General features: G+C 40.1%; 1 protein-coding gene across 1 annotated transcript; it reads left to right on the top strand.

Moving 5' to 3' along the window:
* Positions 1-19,150: 19,150 nt before the first annotated feature.
* On the top strand, positions 19,151-20,086 carry LOC114104276 (olfactory receptor 4D1). Its single transcript, XM_027950341.2, has one exon. It carries the CDS (start codon positions 19,151-19,153, stop codon positions 20,084-20,086), a length of 936 nt encoding a protein of 311 aa, XP_027806142.1.
* Positions 20,087-23,533: the final 3,447 nt, after the last annotated feature.

Here is a 23,533-nt window from a genome sequence, read left to right as displayed (position 1 = left end):
AAAAAAAAAAAAAAAAAAAATTGCCAATTATCCACAATGGACCAGGTATGATATGACAAAACAATACATGACTTTGTAATCATTTATAAAATAGAGAAAGAAGAGAAACAATCTATAACTCCACATCCCTTAACATATTTGTTGTTGAGATCTGGTGTTTACTGCCAGCATTTTTGAGCAGAACAACTTTTAAAGTGGTTCCAGTGAGCCTTATTAGCTTATACAGCCCTGGCTCTCAGTTCAGAGCGGCCATTAAAAGTTCACCAGCCCCAGGAGAGTGGAGGAGCCAGCTTAGCCCTCCCTTAGGCTTTGACCTTCCACTGGGACACAGCAGTGAGCCAGTTCCCAGGGGAGATTGCCAGTGAAGTTAATAACCTCTCATTTGAATAATATTTTCTGTTTTCCAAACTCCTTCATCACCATGAGCACATTTATCCATAATCCTTGCTGTGCTTGTGCAGGCAAGGAAACGGAGGTCCTTGGCATGAGGTAATGGAGAGGGCATTGGTAGCATAGTCTTGCATGTAAAATCCATGACTGGGAACAAGTTATGTTCTGTCTCTAGGCCTCAGTTCCAGTATATGTAAAAGAAGAAAGTTGATTAGATGACCTCTTAATCCTCCACAGAGACTCAAAATTTTATGATTTTATGTCTTGCTCAAGGTTTCATGGCTTATTTGTGGCAGAACCACAGCCAGGATCTAGGGTTTTGGGGCCCAGCCCAAGGCTTACATCATACCACAAATAATCCATGAGATCCTCTAAGAGAACTCTTTCTTCCAGATCAAGTGTGTGATGTGGCTTCTACCTCTTTCTCCCTTGTCCATTGTTGGGATAGAAAGATTTGGCCAGAGAGAAAGACTAGGCAAAGAAACATGGCAAAACATTTTGCACTTAAATCTGGGCCACAAGGAAGAATGATCTGGGTCATAAGTGGAAAGTTGGCCGAGGTACTTTTTGGAGCAATTTCCGAAAGAAGAGAATGAAACTCGGTCCCTGATCCTCAACCTCCACTAAGGCAGCTCTTAAGAGCGTAAGATGAAAGTAAGTCTGATTCCATAAACAGAGAGACAAGTTCTGGAAGGTAATGTATGGCAAGACGGGCAAGGCACCTAATCAAGGTATGTTGTGAGAGCTTTGTGAATCTGTCAGACTGTCTCAAAGTTAAAGCAGGAACAAGATGAGGCTTTGGATGAGGAAAAATAATCCAGGGCAATTGGCCAGGGAAGATGAGAGACCACCAGAGCTGTCCAGCTCCTTAACTCCCACTCCCTACAGCAAGGAGGTGACACTTCCAACCTACACGGAGGGGGTTCTGGAGATTCTTCCCAGGTATGAATTCAGGCTGTCACCACATGGGGTCCGAGAAGACCCCAAAAAAGGAAAAGGGAATCTCAAGTCAGCTCTGGTGGTTTCTTGACTTACATTGCAGAAAAGAATTTCAGGATGCATCAAAAGAGGCACAGGCAAAAATGTATTCAGGAGAGCAAACAATAGAGCAGGATCCACATTCACACAAAGGAGAGGGAGTCCAGATGCTCTAGAATGACACGTGCTTTTGGTGTCTCAGGCTTCTTTCTTTCTTTCTGATGCTTAGGGCAACTTTCTAAGGCTTCTTTTACAGGAAACTTTGTAAAGGGCAAGCGTGAGAGGTACATGGGGTGGATTCAGCTTAATAAGCTCAATTCTCTTGATTGTGGTGCATGGAGCAGGTCACAGTGGTCTAGTTCTTCTGAGAATCTGCAGGTTGACGTTGTCTAATTAACAGGTAGCACTTGGACTGCATTCATACCATGGGTTTCTAACATTGTGTGGCTGACTGGGAGCTGGGATTTGCGATTACAGCCCAGTATCAATAAAGGGCATCAGAGCACATATCCCTAGTCCAAGAAAAGATCAAAATTCAAAATTTGAAATATGGCTTATTCTGAATGTGTGTTCCTTTTGTGCCATGTAAAGTTAAAAAATGTGGGTGGAATTATCGTAAATTGGAAATAATCTGCCTCCCCCTTGGTGGTCTTAGGGATTAAACCCAGGGGTGCTCTACCACTGAATTACATCCTTTTTTTACATCCAAAATTTTTATTTTCAGATAAGGGCTCTAAATTGCTGAGGCTGGCCTCAAACTTGTGATCCTCCTGCCTTAGCTTCCTGAGTAGCTGATATTATAATCATGTGATACTACTGCTCCTGGCTAGTTCCCTGTCATCTTGAATAGAGCTGACCTGTGTAGCCAAAAGAACATTGCAGATCTGATGGCATGTGATTTTAGGTCACAAAAGACATTTTGGTTTCTATAGTGATTTATTTATTTATTTGTTGTAGATGGACACAATACCTTTATTATTAAGGGAAAATTGGCTAAAAAGACATTAAAAAGAAAACAAATAGAGATTCTGGAGCTGAAAGGTATAATAAAAAAATTACTAGAGAGTTTATCAGGAAATTGGATCAGAAGAAGAAGAAAATTAGTGAACCTGAAGATAGGGCAAATGAAACTACCCAGACTGAAGAGAATAAAAAAAGAAATAAAGAAAAATAAACAGGGTCCCATCAAAAACCACCAAGCTGACTAATACCCATTGTGGGAGTTTCACAAGGAATAAGAGAGAAAAGGGAGAAGAAAAAAGATATTTAAAGAAATAATGGATAAAAAAACTTTCCCAACTTAACGAAAGATGTGAATTTACATGTTCCAAAAGACTGATGAACTCCAAACAGGATCAATTTAAAGAGATTCACCTTGATGCTCATTGTAATCAAACTGCCAAAGACAGTCTTTTTTTTAGAGGGGATACTGGGGATTGAAGCTGGGGGTGCTTAACTGCCGCAGTCTGGCTGGGCACAATTCACGAGCCACTTGTCAAGCACAAACGAACTTTATTTTTAGAACACACACGCACCACACAAGCTCTTCAGGAATTCCCTCAGAGCCCAACTGCCACCACTGGCTTCTGGTGAGCCCCTCAACCCCCACTCCTCCCGCTCTTGAGGCCGATTGGCTGGGTTGTGTGGGTGGAGCCAAAAGAGTCCCCCAATGAGCAGCTCCGTGGTCTGAAAGGGCAGGGAAACAGCCCAATGAGCATCATCGCAGAGGAGCCAATCAGTTGGCAGCTAAAAGTTTGCTGGGGCCGCTGTGAGCCAATCATCAGCTGGCAGCTGGAAGTTTGCTGGGGCCACTGTGAGTCAATCATCAGCTGGCAGCTGGAAGTTTGCTGGCAGCTGGAAGTTTGCTGGGGCCCCTTCGCTGTGGCTCTCAACATCTCCCCCTCTCTGTTTAAACAACAAGCATGTGGCTTAGGGACTGTGCCTGCCTTAGGTTGTCCAATACTACATATGATCCTTACCCGTCATCAGATGAGCTGACCTCAAGGCGTCAGCCTCCTGTCTTAGGTTGGTACCACTGCAATTGGATCTTACCCGTCATTGACTACCAGTCCAGCATACAGCCACACCTGTGGATAGGCCTTTGTACTAGTGGGGGGGGGGGTGAGGTTCTTTGCCTCACCTCTGTTGGCCCCCAAATTTTAGCTGAATGACCATCACAAGCAGAAGGGAGGAGGATACACCAAGCCAATTGACGGCTCCTTTTGGAAAAATTGTACCACTGATGACACCATCAGCAAAAATACCCTGGCACTACCTGGGGTTGGCTGCACCAACAGATAGTTCACAATGCATACAAGTGATACATAGTCGAGGCAAGTTCTGCAAGCAGTTCAGTGATAGCTATTGCAGAAGCTGTAGTTTGGTTTTATCTTTGTCTTCACTGGCATTGGGATGAAGATAGGAATTCTGGCAATGATGGCTAAAGAAAAAATTATGTAATATTTCAGCAGGCACTAAAAGAAAGCAATTTTCTGAATAATTTACATTATCCAGATCTGTTAACCTCCTTTTTTGTTCACATATTAAAACAATCCTCAACAGCTGTTTACCCAATTTAAATTAAACCATTTAAATCACGTGAATAAGAAAAAAAATATTTGGATCCATTTTTTTTCATGAGCGCTCGTCATATATGATATATGGACATACGCACATACAAACATACAACACAAAACACAAGTGTGCACACATAATATAATATATACAACACATAACATAATAGTAAAGGCCTTGTAACTTTTTACATGTGAAATCTCCATTGCAATGTTTAAAAACTCCATAGTCAAAAAATAGAACTGATCAGTAAAACATTAACCTAGGTCTGTATGAGCTCAAAAAACAAAATAGAACTTCATGATGTGGGAAAGGGCAATAATAAAATAGATATTGAAAAAAGCATCCTGGTTTCATTAGCCTCCAGGTATGGGAGAACCACTGTCGCAGATGTAAGAATAGCCAAACTGGAGTTCTGGATATCAGCTGTTATGGATTTGAGCCAAATCATCTTCTTTTTGGTCTGTAGAAATCACTTTAGTTAGTCTCTCTGGAATCCAAATCAGCTGCTGTTCTCCCTGTGGAAACACACAAACAGACCTCCGACTCCAGACAATCACTGGGTCAGGACCTTTCCATTGTCCTGTTAGAATATCCTTCCAAAGTACCTTGGGCTTATGTACATTTTTTGGATGCATATGCCTTTCCGCAGCACTAAGCCCTGATGAATCCAAATTTTAAAAGTTTAGAGTAAAAAGGGTTATTTTAAGTTTATCTTTGGGGAATATATACCCCTTCCCAATTCCCTCTTTTTGCTTTAATAAGTACATTTTAATAGTTTGATGAGCTCTTTCAACTATGCCTTGTCCCTGTGGATTGTATGGGATTCCTGTTATATGAGTAATGCCAAATGATGAGCAAAATTGTTTAAAAGAGGTAAAAGTATAACCAGGGGCATTATCTGTTTTTAACTGTTTTGGAACGCCCACAGTGGCAAAATTTTGTAAGCAATGAGCTATAATATCTTTAGTTTTTTCTCCGGCATGAAGGGAGCCCATCAAAAATCTGGAAGAAGTATCAACTGTACATGCAAATATTTTAATTTTCCAAATTCTTAACTTCTCCCCTGATGGCTTTTCCTCCTTTAAATTTTCTTCCTCTGTCTGACTAGCTCAAGAGACCTTCTCTTTTACTTGATCTAACATGTCTTCTATCATAGTCTGAACTGAAGGCTTTGGATTAGGCAAACAAAATTGTACCAATGCCCACAATGGCAATGTGCCAACTGGCAGAATTCCTGAGTTTTTCTTTTCCCTCTCCCTTAAATCTTCACCATGATGGTCCCATTGTGATATATTCAACAGCTCCTCCTTAAAAAGCCATGGGCTACATTTTTGTATTGTATCGATGTATGCCCTAACTGTTCTTGATTTTACTGGGGTGCCCCCTTCCTCTAACAATTTACTTAACACTCTTTCGGTTTGTTTTTTACTAATTTCTGATCCCATATTTCTACTATAAAGATAACACAACACAACAAGATAACACCAAACATAACCGAAACAGAATGAAACAAAAAATGGAACAAAAATTCATTGTATCAGCCTTTCTATCCTCCTGAAATGTCCATCCGTCCTTTCTCCCTATCTGTTCCTCAGATGCAAATAGTTTTTCCTCAGATGTGAGCGGTTTTTCTTCCGTCTCACCCATCTCCAGGGACAGGCAACTTAAAACAAAAGCGAAACAAAAGGAAAGAAGAATCTTAAAATGGCTACCCATCCTCTCGCCCTGCCCTCAGGGGCGAGCAGTTTATCTTATCACTTACCCTCAGTCGGTCTGGTCCCGTGCGGGCCACCAAATGCCGCAGTCTGTCTGGGCACAATTCACGAGCCACTTGTCAAGCACAAACGAACTTTATTTTTAGAACACACATGCCACACCACACGAGCTCTTCACGAATTCCCTCAGAGCCCAAATGCCACCACCGGCTTTTGGTGAGCCCCTCAACACCCACTCCTCCCACTCTTGAGGCCAATTGGCAGGGTCGCGTGGGCAGAGCCAAAAGAGTCCCCCAATGAGCAGCTCCGTGGTCTGAAAGGGTGGGGAAACAGCCCAATGAGCATCATTGCAGTGGAGCCAATCAGCTGGAAGTTTGCTGGGGCCGCTTCGGCTGTGGCTCTCAACACTTAACCACTGAACTACATCCCCAGCCCTTTCTGTATATTTTCTTTAGAGACAGGTCTCACTGAGTTGCTTAGGGCTTTGATAAATTGCTGAGTTTTGAACTTTTGATAATTGACTTTGAACTTGTGATCCTCCTTGCCTCAGCCTCCTTAGCCACTGGAATTATAGGTGTATACCACCATGCCCAGCCCAAAGAGACTCTTATAAACAGCAACAAAAAATTCCAGGAATTCTCAATAGCATGAAAACCCAGTTTCATGCCAGAAATTATGGAGACAGAATTCTGAAATGTGGTGGGATAACATGTTTTAAATGTTGTGGAAAACCCCTATCAACTAGGAATTCTACCTTTCCTTTCAAAAATGAAGTAGTAGTAAAGATATTAACAGATATACAAGAGCTAAAGGAACTCATTGCTAGGACTGCCCTATCAGAAATGCTAAAGGGAGGCTTTCCGGTTTCTGTAAAAGAACAGATCATACAAAAACGATGATCGCTGATAAAGGTAACTACATAGGTAAGAATAAAATCTAGTATTACTGTATTTTGGTATGAAAGTCTTTTTTTTTTTGTTTCCTAAATGGTTTAAAGACAAATACATAAAATAATCATAAATCTATGCAACAGTTACACACGTATAAAGAAGTAACTTGTGGAAATAACATAAATGTAAGGAAAGTGATGGGATATAAGCAGTGTTAATGCATGTTATTGAAGTTAAGTTGGTATCAAACTAGATTTGGACTAAATTTAAACTAGATAGTTGGTATCAAACTAGATTTGGACTAAATTTAAACTAGATAGTTATGCATTTAGGATGTTAACTGTGATCTCTATGGTAACTTAATTATATACAGAAAAAAATAAAGAGGAAATCAAAGTGATCACTGGGGAAAAAACAAACAAGCAAGCATCACAACCAAACACCACAAAGGCGGTGTTGGAGAAATCAAGGGGGAAAACAATGTAAGACATACAGAATACAAAAATAGCACAATGGCAGAAGTAAATTCATATGTGTGTGTGTGTGTGTGTGTGTGATATATATATATATATATATATATATATATATATATATATATATGATATATATTTAGTTGTTGATAGAACTTCATTTGTATTTATTTATATGTGTGCTCAGAACTGAGTCCAGGGCCTCACACATGCTAGGCAAACACTCCACCACTGAGCTACAACCCCAGCTCAAGAAATACATTCTTCAAATCAGTAATCACTTTAAATACAAATGAGTTATACTCACCAATGAAGAGGTTAGAAGAATGAATTAAAACACTGTAATTCAACTATGTGATGCTTATAAGAGATTCACTTGAAATCTAATTTCAAAAACAGGTTTAACACGAAAGGTTATGAAAAAGATACTCCATGAAAAGAAAGATAGAATGAGATCAATATAAAAACAGGGGACTTGAACAATATTACAAATCAATTAGAAAAAAAAAAAAGACATGATACAGACCATCTAAAAACAGCAGAAAATATATTTTTCTTCTTAAGTTCATGTGGAACAATCTCCAGACCGTGATAGGCCCTAAACGTTTTTTTTTTTTTTTTAATTTGCAGAACTAGGGATTGAACCCAGTGGTGTCTACCACTGAGCTTCATCTCCAGTAGAAACCCCCCCACCATTTTTAAAAAATTTGAGACAGGGTCTCCCTATGTTGCCTAGGCTGGTCTTGAACTCTTGTTCCTCCTGCCTCAACCTCCCTAGTATTACAGATGTGTGCCCCTGGGATTACAGCCTCCCTGGGATTACAGGTGTATGCCACTAAACCCAGCTTAACAAATGTTAGGAGATTGAAATCCGACAAAGTGTCTCCTCTGAACACAATGAAACAAAGCTAGATTTCAATAATAAAATGGGAAAATGGAAATTTCACAAATGTATGGAAATTAAACACTCTTTCATAACAGATGCACCAAATAAAAATTCACTAATGAAATTAGAAAATACCTTAATATGAATGCAAACACACACACACACACCCACACACACCCACACACACACACTCAACATTTATAGGAAGCAGTGAGAGCAGTACTTAGAGGATAATTTGTAGTTGTAAAAACATACTTTAAAAAGAAGAAATAAGATTTTTTAAAAAATTAAAAATAAAAAGAAGAAAGAAGCCAGACATGGTGGTACACATGTGAAATCCCAGCAATGTGAAAGCAGGAGAATCACAAGTTTGAGACTAGCCTGGGCAATACAGAGAGATCCTGTCTCAAAATAAAAAATGAAAAAAAGGCTTGGCATACAGTTCAGTGGTAGAGTGTCACTGACTTAATGCCCAGTGCCCCCCACCACATACTCACACAAAACCCTAAAATCAACTATCTAACATTGTATGTTAAGAGCCTGAAAAAAGAAGCATAAACTAAAATCAAAGCCAGAAAAAAAGAAATAATAAAAATTAGATCAGGGATAAATAAAATAAAGAACACAAAACGATAGAAATTATCATGTAAACAAATTTTATTCTTTGAAATAATCAACAGCATTTACAGACCTTTAGATACACTAAGATGAAAAAGAGAAAAGAGTCAATAAATGAAACCATAATGAAAACAGGGACAATACTACCAACGCTAGAAAAACTGAAAAGATTATAAGAAAGTTTAAGTAGTTTTATACTAACAGATTAGATAATTTAGATTAGGTAGAGAAATTCTTAGAAATGAACTAATTGGGGGAAGTGCTAAAGAGGGATATTGGCCAAATTATATAGTTATATTGTGTGCATGTGTAACAACAAATTCCACCATTATGTACAACTGTAATGTACCAATAAAAATGTGAAAAAAACATTTAATGATGTAGGAATATGTCTTGTATAAAATATTAGATGAAAATAAAATTTTCTTCCCATCAAAAATTTAAAGAAATAAATAAACTGCCAAAACTGATTAAGAAGAAATAGAAAATCTCAACAGATTTACCAAAAGTAAATATTAAATAAGTCTTCAAAAATCTCTCAATCGAGAAAAGACCAGGACCCAAAATCTTCTCTGGTGAATTCCATCAAACATTTAAAAGAAAATTAACATCAAAACTATTCAAACTCTTCCACAAAAGAGAAGTAAAGAGAATACATTCTAACACATTCTATGAGACCAACATTACCCCAATAACAAAATTTCTGGGTCCATGATCAATATATAAAAAAATGATTTCATGAGAAAAGAACTGTAGACTATATTTCTTACAAATATAAAAGCAGAAAGTTCTCCACAAAATACTGGCAAACCAAACCCAACATCATGTTAAAATAATTATTACTCCATGATAGATGGGATTTATTTCCAGAAATTATACAGTGGTTTAACAAACAAAAAGCATTCAGTGTTATACACTACATTAATAAAATGAAGAAAAAAATCACATAATCATCTCAACAGAAACAAAAGAATAAAAAAAATTCAACAATCTTTAGTTACTAAAAACACTTTAAATATATTAGAAACAGAAGAGGAGCTTTTATGAAAAACCTACAGCTGGGCTGGAGTTGTGGCTCAACAGTAGAGCACTTGCCTCGCACGTGCAAGACCCTGGGTTCAATCCTCAGTACCATGTTAAAAAAAAAAGTGAATGAATAAAATAAAGGTATTATGTCCAACTACAACTAAAAAAAATATTAAAAAACCCTACAGCTGACATTATACTCAATGGTAAAAGATTAAAAGTTTTCTCCTTTCTCTCTAAGATTAGGAATAAGACAAGGATACTCACTTGTGTCATTGTCATTCTCCATTATACTGAAACTCCTAGCCAGAGCAATTAAGCAAGAAAAACAAATCACAAGCATCCACATTAGATGGCTTGGGGGAAGGTTAGCTCAGCAGTAGAGCACTTGCCTAGTATGCACATGCCCTGGGAACAATTTGCAACAAAATGAAACTGAATCCCCCCCTCTCACCATGCACAAAAGTTAACTCAAAGTGGATCAAGGAGCTAGACATCAAATCAGAGACTCTGCGTTTGATAGAAGAAAAAGTTGGCTCCGATCTACATATTGTGGGGTCGGGCTCCAAATTCCTTAATAGGACACCCATAGCACAAGAGTTAATAACAAGAATCAACAAATGGGACTTACTTAAACTGAAAAGTTTTTTCTCATCAAGAGAAACAATAAGAGAGGTAAATAGGGAGCCTACATCATGGGAACAAATTTTTACTCCTCACACTTCAGATAGAGCCCTAATATCCAGAGTATACAAAGAACTCAAAAAATTAGACAATAAGATAACAAATAACCCAATCAACAAATGGGCCAAGGACCTGAACAGACACTTCTCAGAGGAGGACATACAATCAATCAACAAGTACATGAAAAAATGCTCACCATCTCTAGCAGTCAGAGAAATGCAAATCAAAACCACCCTAAGATACCATCTCACTCCAGTAAGATTGGCAGCCATTATGAAGTCAAACAACAACAAGAGGATGTGGGGAAAAGGGTACTCTTGTACATTGCTGGTGGGACTGCAAACTGGTGCGGCCAATTTGGAAAGCAGTATGGAGATTCCTGGGAAAGCTGGGAATGGAACCACCATTTGACCCAGCTATTGCCCTTCTCGGACTATTCCCTGAAGACCTTAAAAGAGCGTACTACAGGGATACTGCCACATCGATGTTCATAGCAGCACAATTCACAATTGCTAGACTATGGAACCAACCCAGATGCCCTTCAATAGATGAATGGATAAAAAAAATGTGGCATCTATACACCATGGATTATTACGCAGCACTAAAAAATGACAAAATCATGGAATTTGCAGGGAAATGGATGGCACTAGAGCAGATTATGCTTAGTGAAGCTAGCCAATCCCTAAAAAACAAATACCAAATGTCTTCTTTGATATAATGAGAGCAACTAAGAACAGAGCTGGGAGGAAGAGCAGGAAGAAAAGATTAACATTAAACAGATACATGAGGTGGGAGGGAAAGGGAGAGAAAAGGGAAATTGCATGGTAATGGAGGGAGACCCTCATTGTTATGCAAAATTACATATAAGAGGTTGTGAGGGGAATGGGAAAATAAACAAGGAGAGAAATGAATTACAGTAGATGGGGTAGAGAGAGAAGATGGGAGGGGAGGGGAGGGGGGATAGTAGAGGATAGGAAAGGTAGCAGAAAACAACAGTTACTAATAGGGCATTATGTAAAAATGTGGATGTGTAACTGATGTGATTCTGCAATCTGTATTTGGGGTAAAAATGGGAGTTCATAACCAACTTGAATCTAATGTATGAAATATGATATGTCAAGAGCTTTGTAATGTTTTGAACAACCAAAAAAAAAAATCTTCCAAGATAAGCAGAAACTGAAAGAATTCATGACTACTAAGCCAGCATTATTGAAAATACTTAAATAAATAATTCACATAGAAGAAATAAAAAACAAATCCCAGAGTTCATAAATTAATTAATCTAATTTGAAGAGCAACTAAGCAAATGAGAAAAAGACCAATCAAACATTAGAAATAAATAAAATGGCAGTAATTAATAAACATGTACCTAAAATAACACTGAATGTAAATGATCTCAATTCTCCAATTAAAAAACATAGGCTGGCAGAATGGATTAGAAAACAAGACACAGCTATATGTTCCTTTCAAGAGACTAAACTTATAGACAAAGATAGCCACAGGCTGAAAGTGAAAAAGATGAAATTGATATACCATGCAAATGGAGCCCCCAAACAAGCAGGAGTACTATTCTCATAGGTGACAAAGCAGACTTCAAGTTAAAATTAATCAGAAGAGACAAAGAAGGTCACTTCATACTGATAAAGGGAACAATCCACTAAGAAGATATATAAATATTTATGCCCCTAACTTTGGTGCTGTGATTGCATCAAGCAGACACTATCCAGAATATATAAATATATAAAGAACTAAAAAAAGTACTCAATACTAACCCCATCAATAACTCAATTAATTAATGGGAAAATAAACTGAATAGAGAGTTCTCAAAAGAAGAAATACAAATGACCAACAAATATATGAAGAAATGTTCAACATTATTAGCAATTAGGAAAATGCAAATCAAAACTACACTGATATTTCATCTCATTCCAGTAAGAATGGCAGCCATCAAGGACACAAATAATAATAAATGCTGGAGAGGATGTGGAGAAAAAGGAACCTTTTACATTGTTGATGGGATTTTAAATTAGTACAACTACTATGGAAATAAATATGAAGGTTCCTCAAAAGACTAGGGATAGAACCACCACATGACCCAAAGTCAGCAGACTATAGTGATAAATACACATAGCAGTACAATTCACAATAGTCAACCTATGTAACCAGCCTCGGTGTCGGTTAATGGATGAATGGGTAAAGAAAGTGTAGTATATATACACAATGGAGTTTTATTCAGCCATAAAGAAGAATGATGTTAGGAAAATGTTAAGCCAATTAAACCAAACTCAGAATGTCAAGGGTCATATGTTTTCTCTCATACATTTAAAGCTAGAGAAGAAAGAAAAGGGGGAACTCCATTGTTGAGAGCCACAACCAAATCAGGATGGCGCCTGGCATTTTCCCAGAAGGAGTGGTTGAGAAGTAATGCCAGCGAGCCATTAAGATGATGATAATTAAGTTAAGCTGTGTATAATTATTAAGATAATGACTGATTGCTGTAACTGGATGATGCTGAATTGAAACAAGCTGTGTATTCAGTTGTGTATGTGGACCTCTGCTGTCCGGCAATGGGGCGGCTCCTGCTACCCTGGGTGCCCACTACTTTTGGGTTCTTGCGGAGTTCTCATTGAGTTCCCGTTGGTTCTCTCGGAGTTTCCGTGGGGCTTAGGCAATAAAGTAGTTCCTGTTTTGAACCTACAAGTGGCTCGTGACCTCCCAGTTATTTGTGCCCAGCCAGACTGCGGCACTCCATGAAAATGAAAGAGAGATCAGTAGAGGAGAGGAAAGGGACCAGGGGAAATTATGGGGAATGACATTGGTCAAATTATATTGTTATATCATGTGCATGCATGAATATGTAACAATGAATTCCATCATTATGTACAACTATTATGCACCAATAAAATGTGGAAAAAAAGGAATGAAGTATTGATATATGCTACAACATAGATGAAATTTGAAATCACAAGTGAAAGAAATAAGACATACATAAAAACCCATTTCCACTTATATAAAATGTCCAGGAAAGGTTAATCCATAGAGACAAAAAAAATTACTGATTGCCAGGAACTGGGGAGAGAACCCAATGAAAAGTGACTACTAAAGGATACAAGGTTTCTTTTAGGAGTGGTGAAAGTATTCTGGAATTAAATAGCAGTGGCAATATGCAAGCTTGTGAAAATACTGAAACTCACTGAATTGTACATTTTAAATGATTTTTATTGGTACTGGGTATTGCATTCAGGGGCACTGGGTATTTCATGAAGCACTGAGCTTCATCACAGTTCACACTTTTCATTTTGAGACATGGTCTCACTAAGTTGCTTAGAGTATCACAAAATTGCTGAGGCTGACTTTGAACTTGTGATCCTCAGCTTCTTGAGTCAATGGAGTTACAGGCTTGTGACACCATGCATGACTTGAAACAATGGTTTTTAAGGTATGTGAATAAATGTACTTAGTTTATATTGAGAAGGTCCCTCTGCCTGTGAAGAGAGCATTTCAAAAGTTGGGATGAGAAGAATATGTGAGAAAGGCTTCAGAGCTTCTCTGGATGGGGTGACCTGGACTGTTCTAGGATTTAGAGATGGCTTTTCCAACTACAAGGGCAATAGAAGGTGAACACATCTCCCTGTCCATGGTGCTGACCATAAGGACTTTGGTTCTAATCACCTCGCTGGCAATTCACATGCCTTCAGGGCTTTCATTCTTCATCTTGGTCCTATGATCTATACTCCTGAAGTGTTGGCCCCAAGACAGTCTCTCAATGATTGTGTGCATCTGATGCAACAGCTCACAGACTTTTTAATAACTCCCATTGCTCCTTTGCCTTCAGCAATCTGAGCTCAGCTTCACTTCAAGAATTAAGCCTAAGTTTTGTCCTCTAAGGAATATCCCTTCCCTTAAGGCCAATCCTATATGTGTTCCTGGTCTGAGAGAGGACAGGAGAATACAGCTGAAGGACAAGGCTGACCAAGAAGATGGGAGGCTCTAAATCTCCTTGGCCACTTTGGGCTGGAGGTAGGTGAGGCTCCAGTGTCCTTCCTGTGGTCAAGTCAACACTGAGGAGTCTCCTGCCAAAGCCTATGGTGAGACAAGTGTGGGGAGGGGAAGGTATGAAGAAGCCATTGGGCAAGAATTCTGGAGCAATGACATTTGGAAGAACAGCTACGTGTATCTAGAACTAAGACTTTTGTCTACATTGGTTTATGTGTTGGGTGGAATTTAGGACAGAAGTTGGGAGAGAGAGCAGAATATAGACATGCACTGTTCTTTCCCCCACCTCCCACATCCACCATGCAGCTTCTTCCCACCCCTAGGAGAAAATACAACCAGGTCTTATTCTTACACTTCCCACCCTCTAGTGTTTCCTTTTTAGTTCTCCTCTCTTTCTCCACCTTCCTCCTTCTCCTGCCTACCACCTCTCCCACTCACTCCTGAGTTTCATTCCTTCCTGCTTCCACCCTTTCACCTTAGCCTCCCTGTTCTTAAAACTTGTATTTATTGAAAACTATTGTTGTTACCAAATTGACACAGAGTAGATTCTCTCTTATTTTTGGAGCCCACGTATTCCTCCTCCCCTGCTCCCTCTTTGTACCACGTGGACTGATTTCCTAAAAGCAGAGACCTGTGGAAGACATGACTGAGGAACAACAGAAAGATGCATGGAATCCTTCCCTTTCCCCGTGCATTTGTGTCCCTCCCCTATATCTCATTATTTCCTTTCCTGTCTAGAATCCCTCTAAATGTACTCTCTGCGCAGGTAGGTGGGAGAAGCATTCCCAAAGATTCTTGCAAGTTTGCAGAAAGAATGCTGACTGTGCTGAGATGATGCTTGTAGGTTCACAAATCTGGTCAAGTTAGGAAGTAGGATTCTTGGATTTCCTTCAAGATTTCTCAAACTGCACTCTGTCTTCCAGTGTCTCCTCTCCTCTCAACTCTCAGTGGTTTGGCCCATCACAGCACTCCATCCACCATCAGGCAATCAAGCATTCATTTGGGAACCACTTGTAGAAAGGCTCTGTGGGCTCTAGGTGCCGCAGTGTACTCAACTTCCTGGACTTGCAGTGAAATTACAATCCATATGACGGGACAGGGCTGTCCTCATGGAAAAATGCCAACACATGCAATGTTATAGAAGAGCTAACTGTCAGTGAACCTTCAAAGAGGGGTAGATTTCAATAGGAAAGACAGTAGCATAAATGTAACATAATCTTCCTATGTACACACATGGAATTCCTAAGTGAACCCCCATCATGCCTACCCACAAGAATGGGGTCTTAATTAGAATAAGATATATCCTATGCTTGTATAATTTTATCAGAATGGATTCTACTGTCATGTCTAACTAAGAAGAAACCACAAAATAAATTTTTAAAAAACGGGTAGAATTCTGAAAGGCAGTTCTGGTGGCGCAAGGCCCTGACCCAGTGAAAAGCACTAAGACAGAGGAACCCAGGAGGAGATCAGCTTGGTTGGAGTGGAGGAGTCTTAGAGGGGAGAAAGGAATAAGAGATTGGTGGTAGGAATGCGGATTCTGGGGCCAGTCAGACATGGCTTAGAATTCCTGCTCTGCTACTCATTTTCAGTGTGATCTGGGGCAGTTATTTACTCTCTTCAAGCCCCAGGTCTTTTATGTATAAATATATATGAATTATTCATGAACTATACTTTATAAGCATCAGACCAATATATGAGGATTAAATAGGATAATACTTAAAATGTTCACCATGGCACATAGTAAACACTGAATAACCGTTTACTCTGATGACAATCACGTCTACTACAAACAATAGACGGTTTCCAGTGAGTGAAAGATAGGTCTAGAAAGAAAGGGAGGAGGCGAGTGGTGAGGAAGCCCCTAAGACCCATCTAAATGTGAGCCCTGTTCCACTGACAATAAATAGCCATGGAAATTTTTGAAAGCACTTTGAACTAAAGGGGGAAGATGTCCTTTAGGAAGTTTCCATATGTGCTGTATTGCACAGTGTGGATTAAAACGGAGCTCAACCTAGAAGCAAGCAGGCACTTGGAAGCCCATAGCAATGAGTCAGGCAGAGGAAGAACTAATGAGCCTTGGTGACAACGCATGCAGAATGCAAGGGAGAAATCTAGCTGGGCCGCGGCATAAGAGGCAGAAATAGAGCCAGAAAGGAAGGTGATGTTGGGGTAGAGAAGGAATAAGAACGATTACAGAGGGCTGGGCTATAGCTCAGTTGGTAGAGTACTTGCCTCACATGCATATAAGGCCCTGGGTTCAATCCCCAGCACCATCCAAAAAAAAGGATGATTACAGAACGATAATGACAGCTCACTGGTCCACATGGCACAGGGATGTGAAGGAGAAAGGACCCGTGGCTGCCAACAGGATGTGCCCATTGAAGAGACCCTGGGAACTGTGAAGGAGAAGGAGGTTCTGCAATGGCTCCTTCTGTCCATGGGGTGGGGGGAGGATATTTCCTCTCCCCACCACTTGCACCTCTCTTCTTCTCTCTTTCCTCTTGACTTTCCTCAGGGCTCTGCGGTTTCCTGTTCCCTGAAATCCACACCTTCCACACCTGGGTTGTCTTAGCCCTTGACAGTGCTGGTGCCGGGTAACCCTGAGAAGCCGCTCCGTCTTTATCTTGTTTCCCTTTTGGTTTTATTGTAGTACTTCTTTGGGGTTTTATTAAAATTTTATGACTATAAAATATGAGAAATAAAAAAAAATTATAAAGGAGAAAAATATGTATTCAGTCAGTTCCACCAACCAGATGTAATGACTGTTGACATTGTTACATTTTGATCTTCTTTTTTCCCTTTGCCTTTATAACATATATAAAATACATAGAGCATATAAAACATAACATATTTTAATAAAATGTTTTGTAATTCTCCATTTAAAACAACAGCACTGGGCTGGGGATGTGGCTCAAGTGGTAATGTGCTCGCCTGGCATGCTCGGGGCACTGGGTTCGATCCTCAGAACCACATAAAAATAAAATAAAGATGTTGTGTCCACCGAAAACTAAAAATAAATATTAAAAATTTCTCTCTCCAAAAAAAAAATAAAAAAATAAAACAACAGCACTACATGGCAAAACAAAATCCCATATAATTAAATGTATTTATTGCTAACTAGTATTTCACAAGTACCACATTTAATTTAACCGATGTCTTAGAGTTGTGCATTTGCATTGTTTCTTATTGATATTATACTGATATTTTACTGCTGTGATGAACAACTTTAACCATACATTTAAAAAATTAACTTTTGTTCTCTTAAAAGCGGATGCCCAAGAGAGAAATTAATGGTCAGAGAGTACAAATCATTTATGGATTTAATACATATTTTCAAATTGTCTTCAGAATGATTACATTACCAGTGATTTGCTATTTCTCCAAACTCTCAATAGTGCTGAGTTTACAAGTCTTAAAAATTATTTATCAATGTGATAATTCAAGAAATAAATTGCCCCTTGTTATATTTTAATTGAACATCTTCAATGACTGATGAATTTGAGATAAGTTTGAATTCTTTCTCCATAGGTAATAATAAACCATGAATATTTTTAAAAGATAAGTTTTGAATCATTCAACATTTCACAAGCATCTTCTACTATCAGGCGCATGTCTATCACATCTCTCAAGATCATAATTGGCTCTCATGAATGAATGGAAATGCATTTATACTAACAGGTAAATTGCTGAGAGAGTTGAGAATGCTACCTGGTACTTGGGAGTGGGCTGATGGTAAAGATGGTATGATTTTTTTATTTGTTTTGTGAAATTTATATCAGGCATATTATATATAAATTTTATGTACAATTATAAGAATTACAAAATCATTTTTTATATCACCTACACTTCAAGGTGATAAAATCCATGCATGTATTATTTTCATATCCATTCTTTCCACCATGTCTTGTGCATTGTTCAAAGTAAAAATATTCAAGTAACACAAAGACATCGGGATCAAAATGAGTGTATCCTTGACTTTTCATCTTATGTTTACCATGGAAATATTTATACACCCACCGGTAGAAAGAGTAGTGTACCAAATAGAGAGAGTAGTGTACTGAGTTTTCTTTTTACTTTTTTTTTTTTTTTTTGGTATCAAGGATTGAACCCAGGGGCACTTAACCACTGAACCACATTCCCAGCTCTTATTTTTAATTTTTAAAACTTTGAGACAGGGTCTTGCTAAGTAATTTAGGGATTTACTAAGTGGCCGAGGCTGGCTTGAACTTGTGATCCTACTGCCTTAGCCTCCCAAGTCTCTGGGATCATGGCACATGCCACAATGCCTTGCTATTGTACTGGATTTTAATGTATGCATCACCATTTTCCAGGCATTTCTAGCAGTTTGCAATCTTGCTGCACACAGTCTTCTCCCTTTTCACAGATACCCCTCCTTTTTTCATTCTGAAGATCGAATCCAAGAGTTCTTTACCACTGAACTACATCCCAAGCCCTTTTTTAATTTTTAATTTTGAGACAGGCCTTATTACATTGCTGGGGCTGGCCTGTAACTTGCGATCCTCCTGCCTCAGACTTGGAAGTTGCTAGGATTACAGATATGTGTCACTGCACCTGGAAATCGTACTCTTAGTGGGGATAAAGGTCATAAGATAAAATAAGGAAGTATGCTCTTGGCATTTCAGAAGTCAGGGATCAAGTGGGAGAGTGAGGGTTGGGAGTGTAGGGTCCGAGGATAGGGGCTATCTCAGAGAGGCCAAGCCATGCTGTTGAAGCTGCCACACACCAACACTTCCCTTGGTGCTTTAAATATGTATTTATCCTCATGGAAGGAAGGCTCCCCTAAGCTGCATCTAGAATGGCACTCAGAGGTGACTTTGATCAACTCAAAAGAAAAATAATTGAATTATCTTGATTTTTTTTTTCTTTGCTCCTCTCTAGGCACATGGGGAAGACCCCATGGAACCACAGAACATCACATGGGTGTCAGAGTTTGTCCTTTTAGGGTTCTCACAAACCCGGGAACTCCAGAAATTCCTGTTCCTGGTGTTCCTATTTGTCTACATCACCACTGTCGTGGGAAACATTCTTATCATGGTTACAGTGACTTTCGACCCCCGGCTCCACATGCCTATGTATTTTCTGCTCCGAAATCTGGCCGTCATCGACCTCTGCTATTCCACAGTCACCTGCCCAAAGATGCTGGTGGACTTCTTTCATGAGACCAAGACCATCTCCTACCAGGGATGCATGGCCCAGATCTTTTTCTTCCACCTCTTGGGAGGTGGGACCGTCTTCTTTCTTTCCGTGATGGCCTACGACCGATACATAGCCATCTCCCGGCCCCTCCACTACGTCACCATCATGAACACTCGATTGTGTGTGGTGTTGGTGGTGGCTGCCTGGGCAGGGGGCTTTGTCCACTCCATTGTCCAGCTTATTCTAATGCTCCCATTGCCTTACTGTGGCCCCAATGTCCTGGATAACTTCTACTGTGATGTTCCCCAAGTATTGAGACTCGCATGCACAGATACATCCCTCCTGGAGCTCCTCATGATCTCCAACAGTGGGATGCTGGTTCTCCTCTGGTTCCTCCTCCTTCTTGTCTCTTACACTGTCATCCTGGTGATGCTAAGGTCCCACTCGGGGCAGGCGAGGAGGAAGGCAGCTTCCACGTGTACCACCCACATTATTGTGGTTTCCATGATCTTCATTCCCTGTATCTATATCTACTCCCGGCCCTTCACTCCCTTCCCCTTGGACAAGGCTGTGTCCATCAGCTACACCGTCATGACTCCCATGCTCAACCCCATGATCTATACCCTGAGGAACCAGGAGATGCAGGCAGCCATGAAGAGACTAGGCAAACGCCTAGTGATTTGCAGCAGGGAGTGAACTTTAAATAGGTTGATTTCCAAGACAAATCTTCACTCTGAACTTGTGCTATCTCATGTGAAAAGACGGCAGCAAGTCTTTATAAAATACAACAAATCAGATTACACCACTATTTCTTAAAAACTTCCTCCTGGGTCACGTACTAGGTCAGGCACTTTCACACTTTATTCTTGTTTTTTTTTTCCCCCCACAAAATCGGTGGTGGATATATCATTATTAAAGAGTTTTACGAATGAGAAAATTCAGGGAGTGGTGACTTGTTCAAAGGTAAGCAGCAAGTAAGGGGAAAAGGTTTGTTCCTCTGACTTCAAGTTTAGGGCCAGAAGATATGGATGGTATCTGAAACTCAGACTCTCCCAGGACCACAAAGGAAAACCTAGAGAGTTCCTCATCTATAGATGAATGTCTGGTGAATGATCAACCGCTTTGTGTCAACTCCAGGTCAATCATGTTCTTTTCTGCTTCTTGTCTCCTCACCTCATTCTCCACTGTGGTATTTAGGAAATAGTCCGGCTCTTTTTTCATTTCTTTTTTTTTTTTTTTTTTGGTGCCAGGGATTGAATCCAGGAGTGCCTAACCACTGAGCCACATCCCCAGCCCTTTTTTATTTTTTTCTTTGGAGACAAAGTCTCACTAAGTTGCTCAGTGCCTTGCTAAGTCACTGAGACTAGCTCTGACCTTGTGATCTACCTGTCTTAGCCTCCCAAGATGCTGAAATTGTGGGTGTGCACTACCACACCTGGCAGTGCTCTGACTTTTTTTTTTTTTTTTTAGTGCTCTGACTCTTAACATTGTCCAGGTGTTTCCTGTAATGGCATTTTCCCTTTGGTTTTGTGCCTTCTCTGCTAAACACTTCCTGGACAGCCTTCAAAACATGTTACTTAACTGCTATGGTGTTTCCCCAAATTTCATGACTTGGAAATTTAATATCCAAATTCATATGTTGATGGTATTTGGAAGAAGAGCTTTTTTGGTACTTAGATGAGGGAAGACACCCCCATGGTGGCATTAATGGCTTTATAAAATCAGGAAGAGTTACCTGAACTCTAACGCTACCACTTTTCTCCAGGTGATGCCCTCTGCCATGTCATCCCACAGCCAGAAAACCCTCATACAATACTGGCAACTTGATATAAAACTTCCCGGCCTCCAGAGCTGTGAGGAATACATTTTTTCCTTTATAATTTACTCCATCTGTGGTGTTTGTTATGGCAGCAGAAATGGGTTTAAGACAACTGGCCAATATTAAGAGGTGGGGACTCTGGAGGAGATTAGGCCATTAGGGTTCCTCCCTTGTGAATGGGATTGTCCTTCATTTTTAACCATGCGAGGACACAGCATTTCTTCCCTCCAGAGGCTTCAGCAAGAAGGCACCATTTTGGAAGCAAAGAGAAATCCTCTCCAGACAACCAAACCTGCCAGGGATTTGATCTTGATCTTCTCACCCTCCAGGGCTATGAGAAAATAAATTTCTGTACTTAATAAATTACTGAGCCTCAGGTATTTTTGGTGGCAGTATAACAAACCAAGACATTATCCAACATAATATTCCCTTCATTTGGATAGTGATAGTGTGGCTGAGAGAAGGATGGCATAATATGGTTGGGGAACAAAGGCCAAAGAGTACAGGACCATGGCTATTAAAGTTCAAACTTTGAGTTAATGATTTTAGTTCCAAGGCTGTACCCCATGTATGCTTTGCTTTGCCTTTATCCTGAACTTTCCACTCTAGAATGAGATCTTATTGAGGATAGGGGGCATACTGTTTTAGTCAGCCTTGCGTTCACATGACCAAAATATTCAACAAGAATAATTCAGAGGAGGGAAAGTATATTTCAGCTCCTGGTTTCCAAGGCTCAGTCCAAGGTTTTTGGCAGATTCCATAACTCTGGGCCAGAGGTGAAACTGAATGTCATGGGAAAAGGGCACGGCAGAGAAAATCAGCTCAGAAGATGGAACCAGGAAGGAGTGGGGGAGCATGCTGCTCACCAAGGACAAAATACCACAAAAGCCTCCAGTGACCTACTTCTTCTAGCCATACCCCGATGGCCTGAAGTTACCACCATGTTAATCCATATCAGTGGATTAATGCACAGGTTAGGTGAAGGCTCTCATTAACCTGTTGTTTCCTGTCTAAACTTCCTTGCACTGTCTCACACATGAGCTTTTGGGGGTCACCTCACATATAAACCATAGCCTTCTGCCCAAGCCCCCAATAATTCACACCCATCTCACAATGGACTAACAAATTAGTCCATTTCTAAGAGTTTCCATAGTCTTACAGTCCCGGTATTACCAAAATTCCAAGGCCAAAATCTCATCTGAGACTCCAGGCAAACCCTTGGATGTTTTCCCCTGTAAAGATCAAAAGCAAGTTGCATATACCCAATATACAATGGCACAGAGTAAGTATTTCCATTCCAAAAGGGATAAATAGTGGTATAGAAAGAATGGATGGGACCAAAAGAAGACCAGAATCCAACTGGGCAAACAAGTTCTGCTGCTTCACATCCAGCATCTGGGGCACATGACAAAGTGATATTCTCTCCAAGGTTCTTGTGTGGCTCTGACCCTGTGGTCTTGTTGGTTGCAGCACACGTGGCCTCTATATTGTCTTATCTGTATTTGATTCCTGCAGCTTTCATCAGCAGATGTTCCATAGTACTGTCCTCTGTTAATCTCAGCGGTCTCCACTGTAGCTTCAGCTATCTTCTCACATCTTCATGTATCAGGGATTTCAACCCTGTTATACTTTGCCTGGATTCCCAGAACTACCTTTGAAATCTTGGTGGAAATCCATGACCCCTTAACTCCAGCATCCTGCTCTTGCAGAATTAGCACTATGTTGTTGAAGCCAAAACTTGCCACGATCTTGAGCACTAATTGAGACTCCTGGGAACATGGCTGTAGCAGCCTCTGAGTGTCTGAATGACTAAGTACAGTAAAACAATATCCTAGGTCTTCCCTGCCCTCATCCTTCACCTTGTGCAAGAAGGGTGCCCCCATGGTCTCTGTATTACTCAGGGTTCTCTAGAGGAACACAATCAACAGGAAGTATAATTATAAAAAGGGGACTTATTAAGTTGGCTTTCTCAACCAGAAGCTGGATAATCCACAGTGGCCTTCTGTAGGCTGGAGAGCTGGAAGAACCAGTAGCTGCACAGTCCAAGAGGCTGAAGCCTCAGAACCAGAGAGATCAACGGTGCTACCCAAGTATGATACCAAAAGCTTCTGAGAATCACTGGCAGAGTCTGCTTTGGAAGAGGGAAGAAGTGAGAATTCAATATCCTCAGACAATCACAGCAGCAATCAAGGACGAGCAGAGAAAGGAGAGGGCCCGACTGACGCCTGCACCCAACCCTGCACCCAACCGACAGCCAACCCTCCCTCGCTGGAGGACAATCAGACGCGTCAGGGAGACCAGTCAAGGCAGGAGCTCGTTTATTG

Source organism: Marmota flaviventris, chromosome 17, assembly GCF_047511675.1.
Source record: "Marmota flaviventris isolate mMarFla1 chromosome 17, mMarFla1.hap1, whole genome shotgun sequence".
Taxonomy (NCBI): domain Eukaryota; kingdom Metazoa; phylum Chordata; class Mammalia; order Rodentia; family Sciuridae; genus Marmota; species Marmota flaviventris.
Note: the sequence above shows the minus strand (reverse complement) of the source record. Positions and strands in the feature narration are given on the sequence as shown.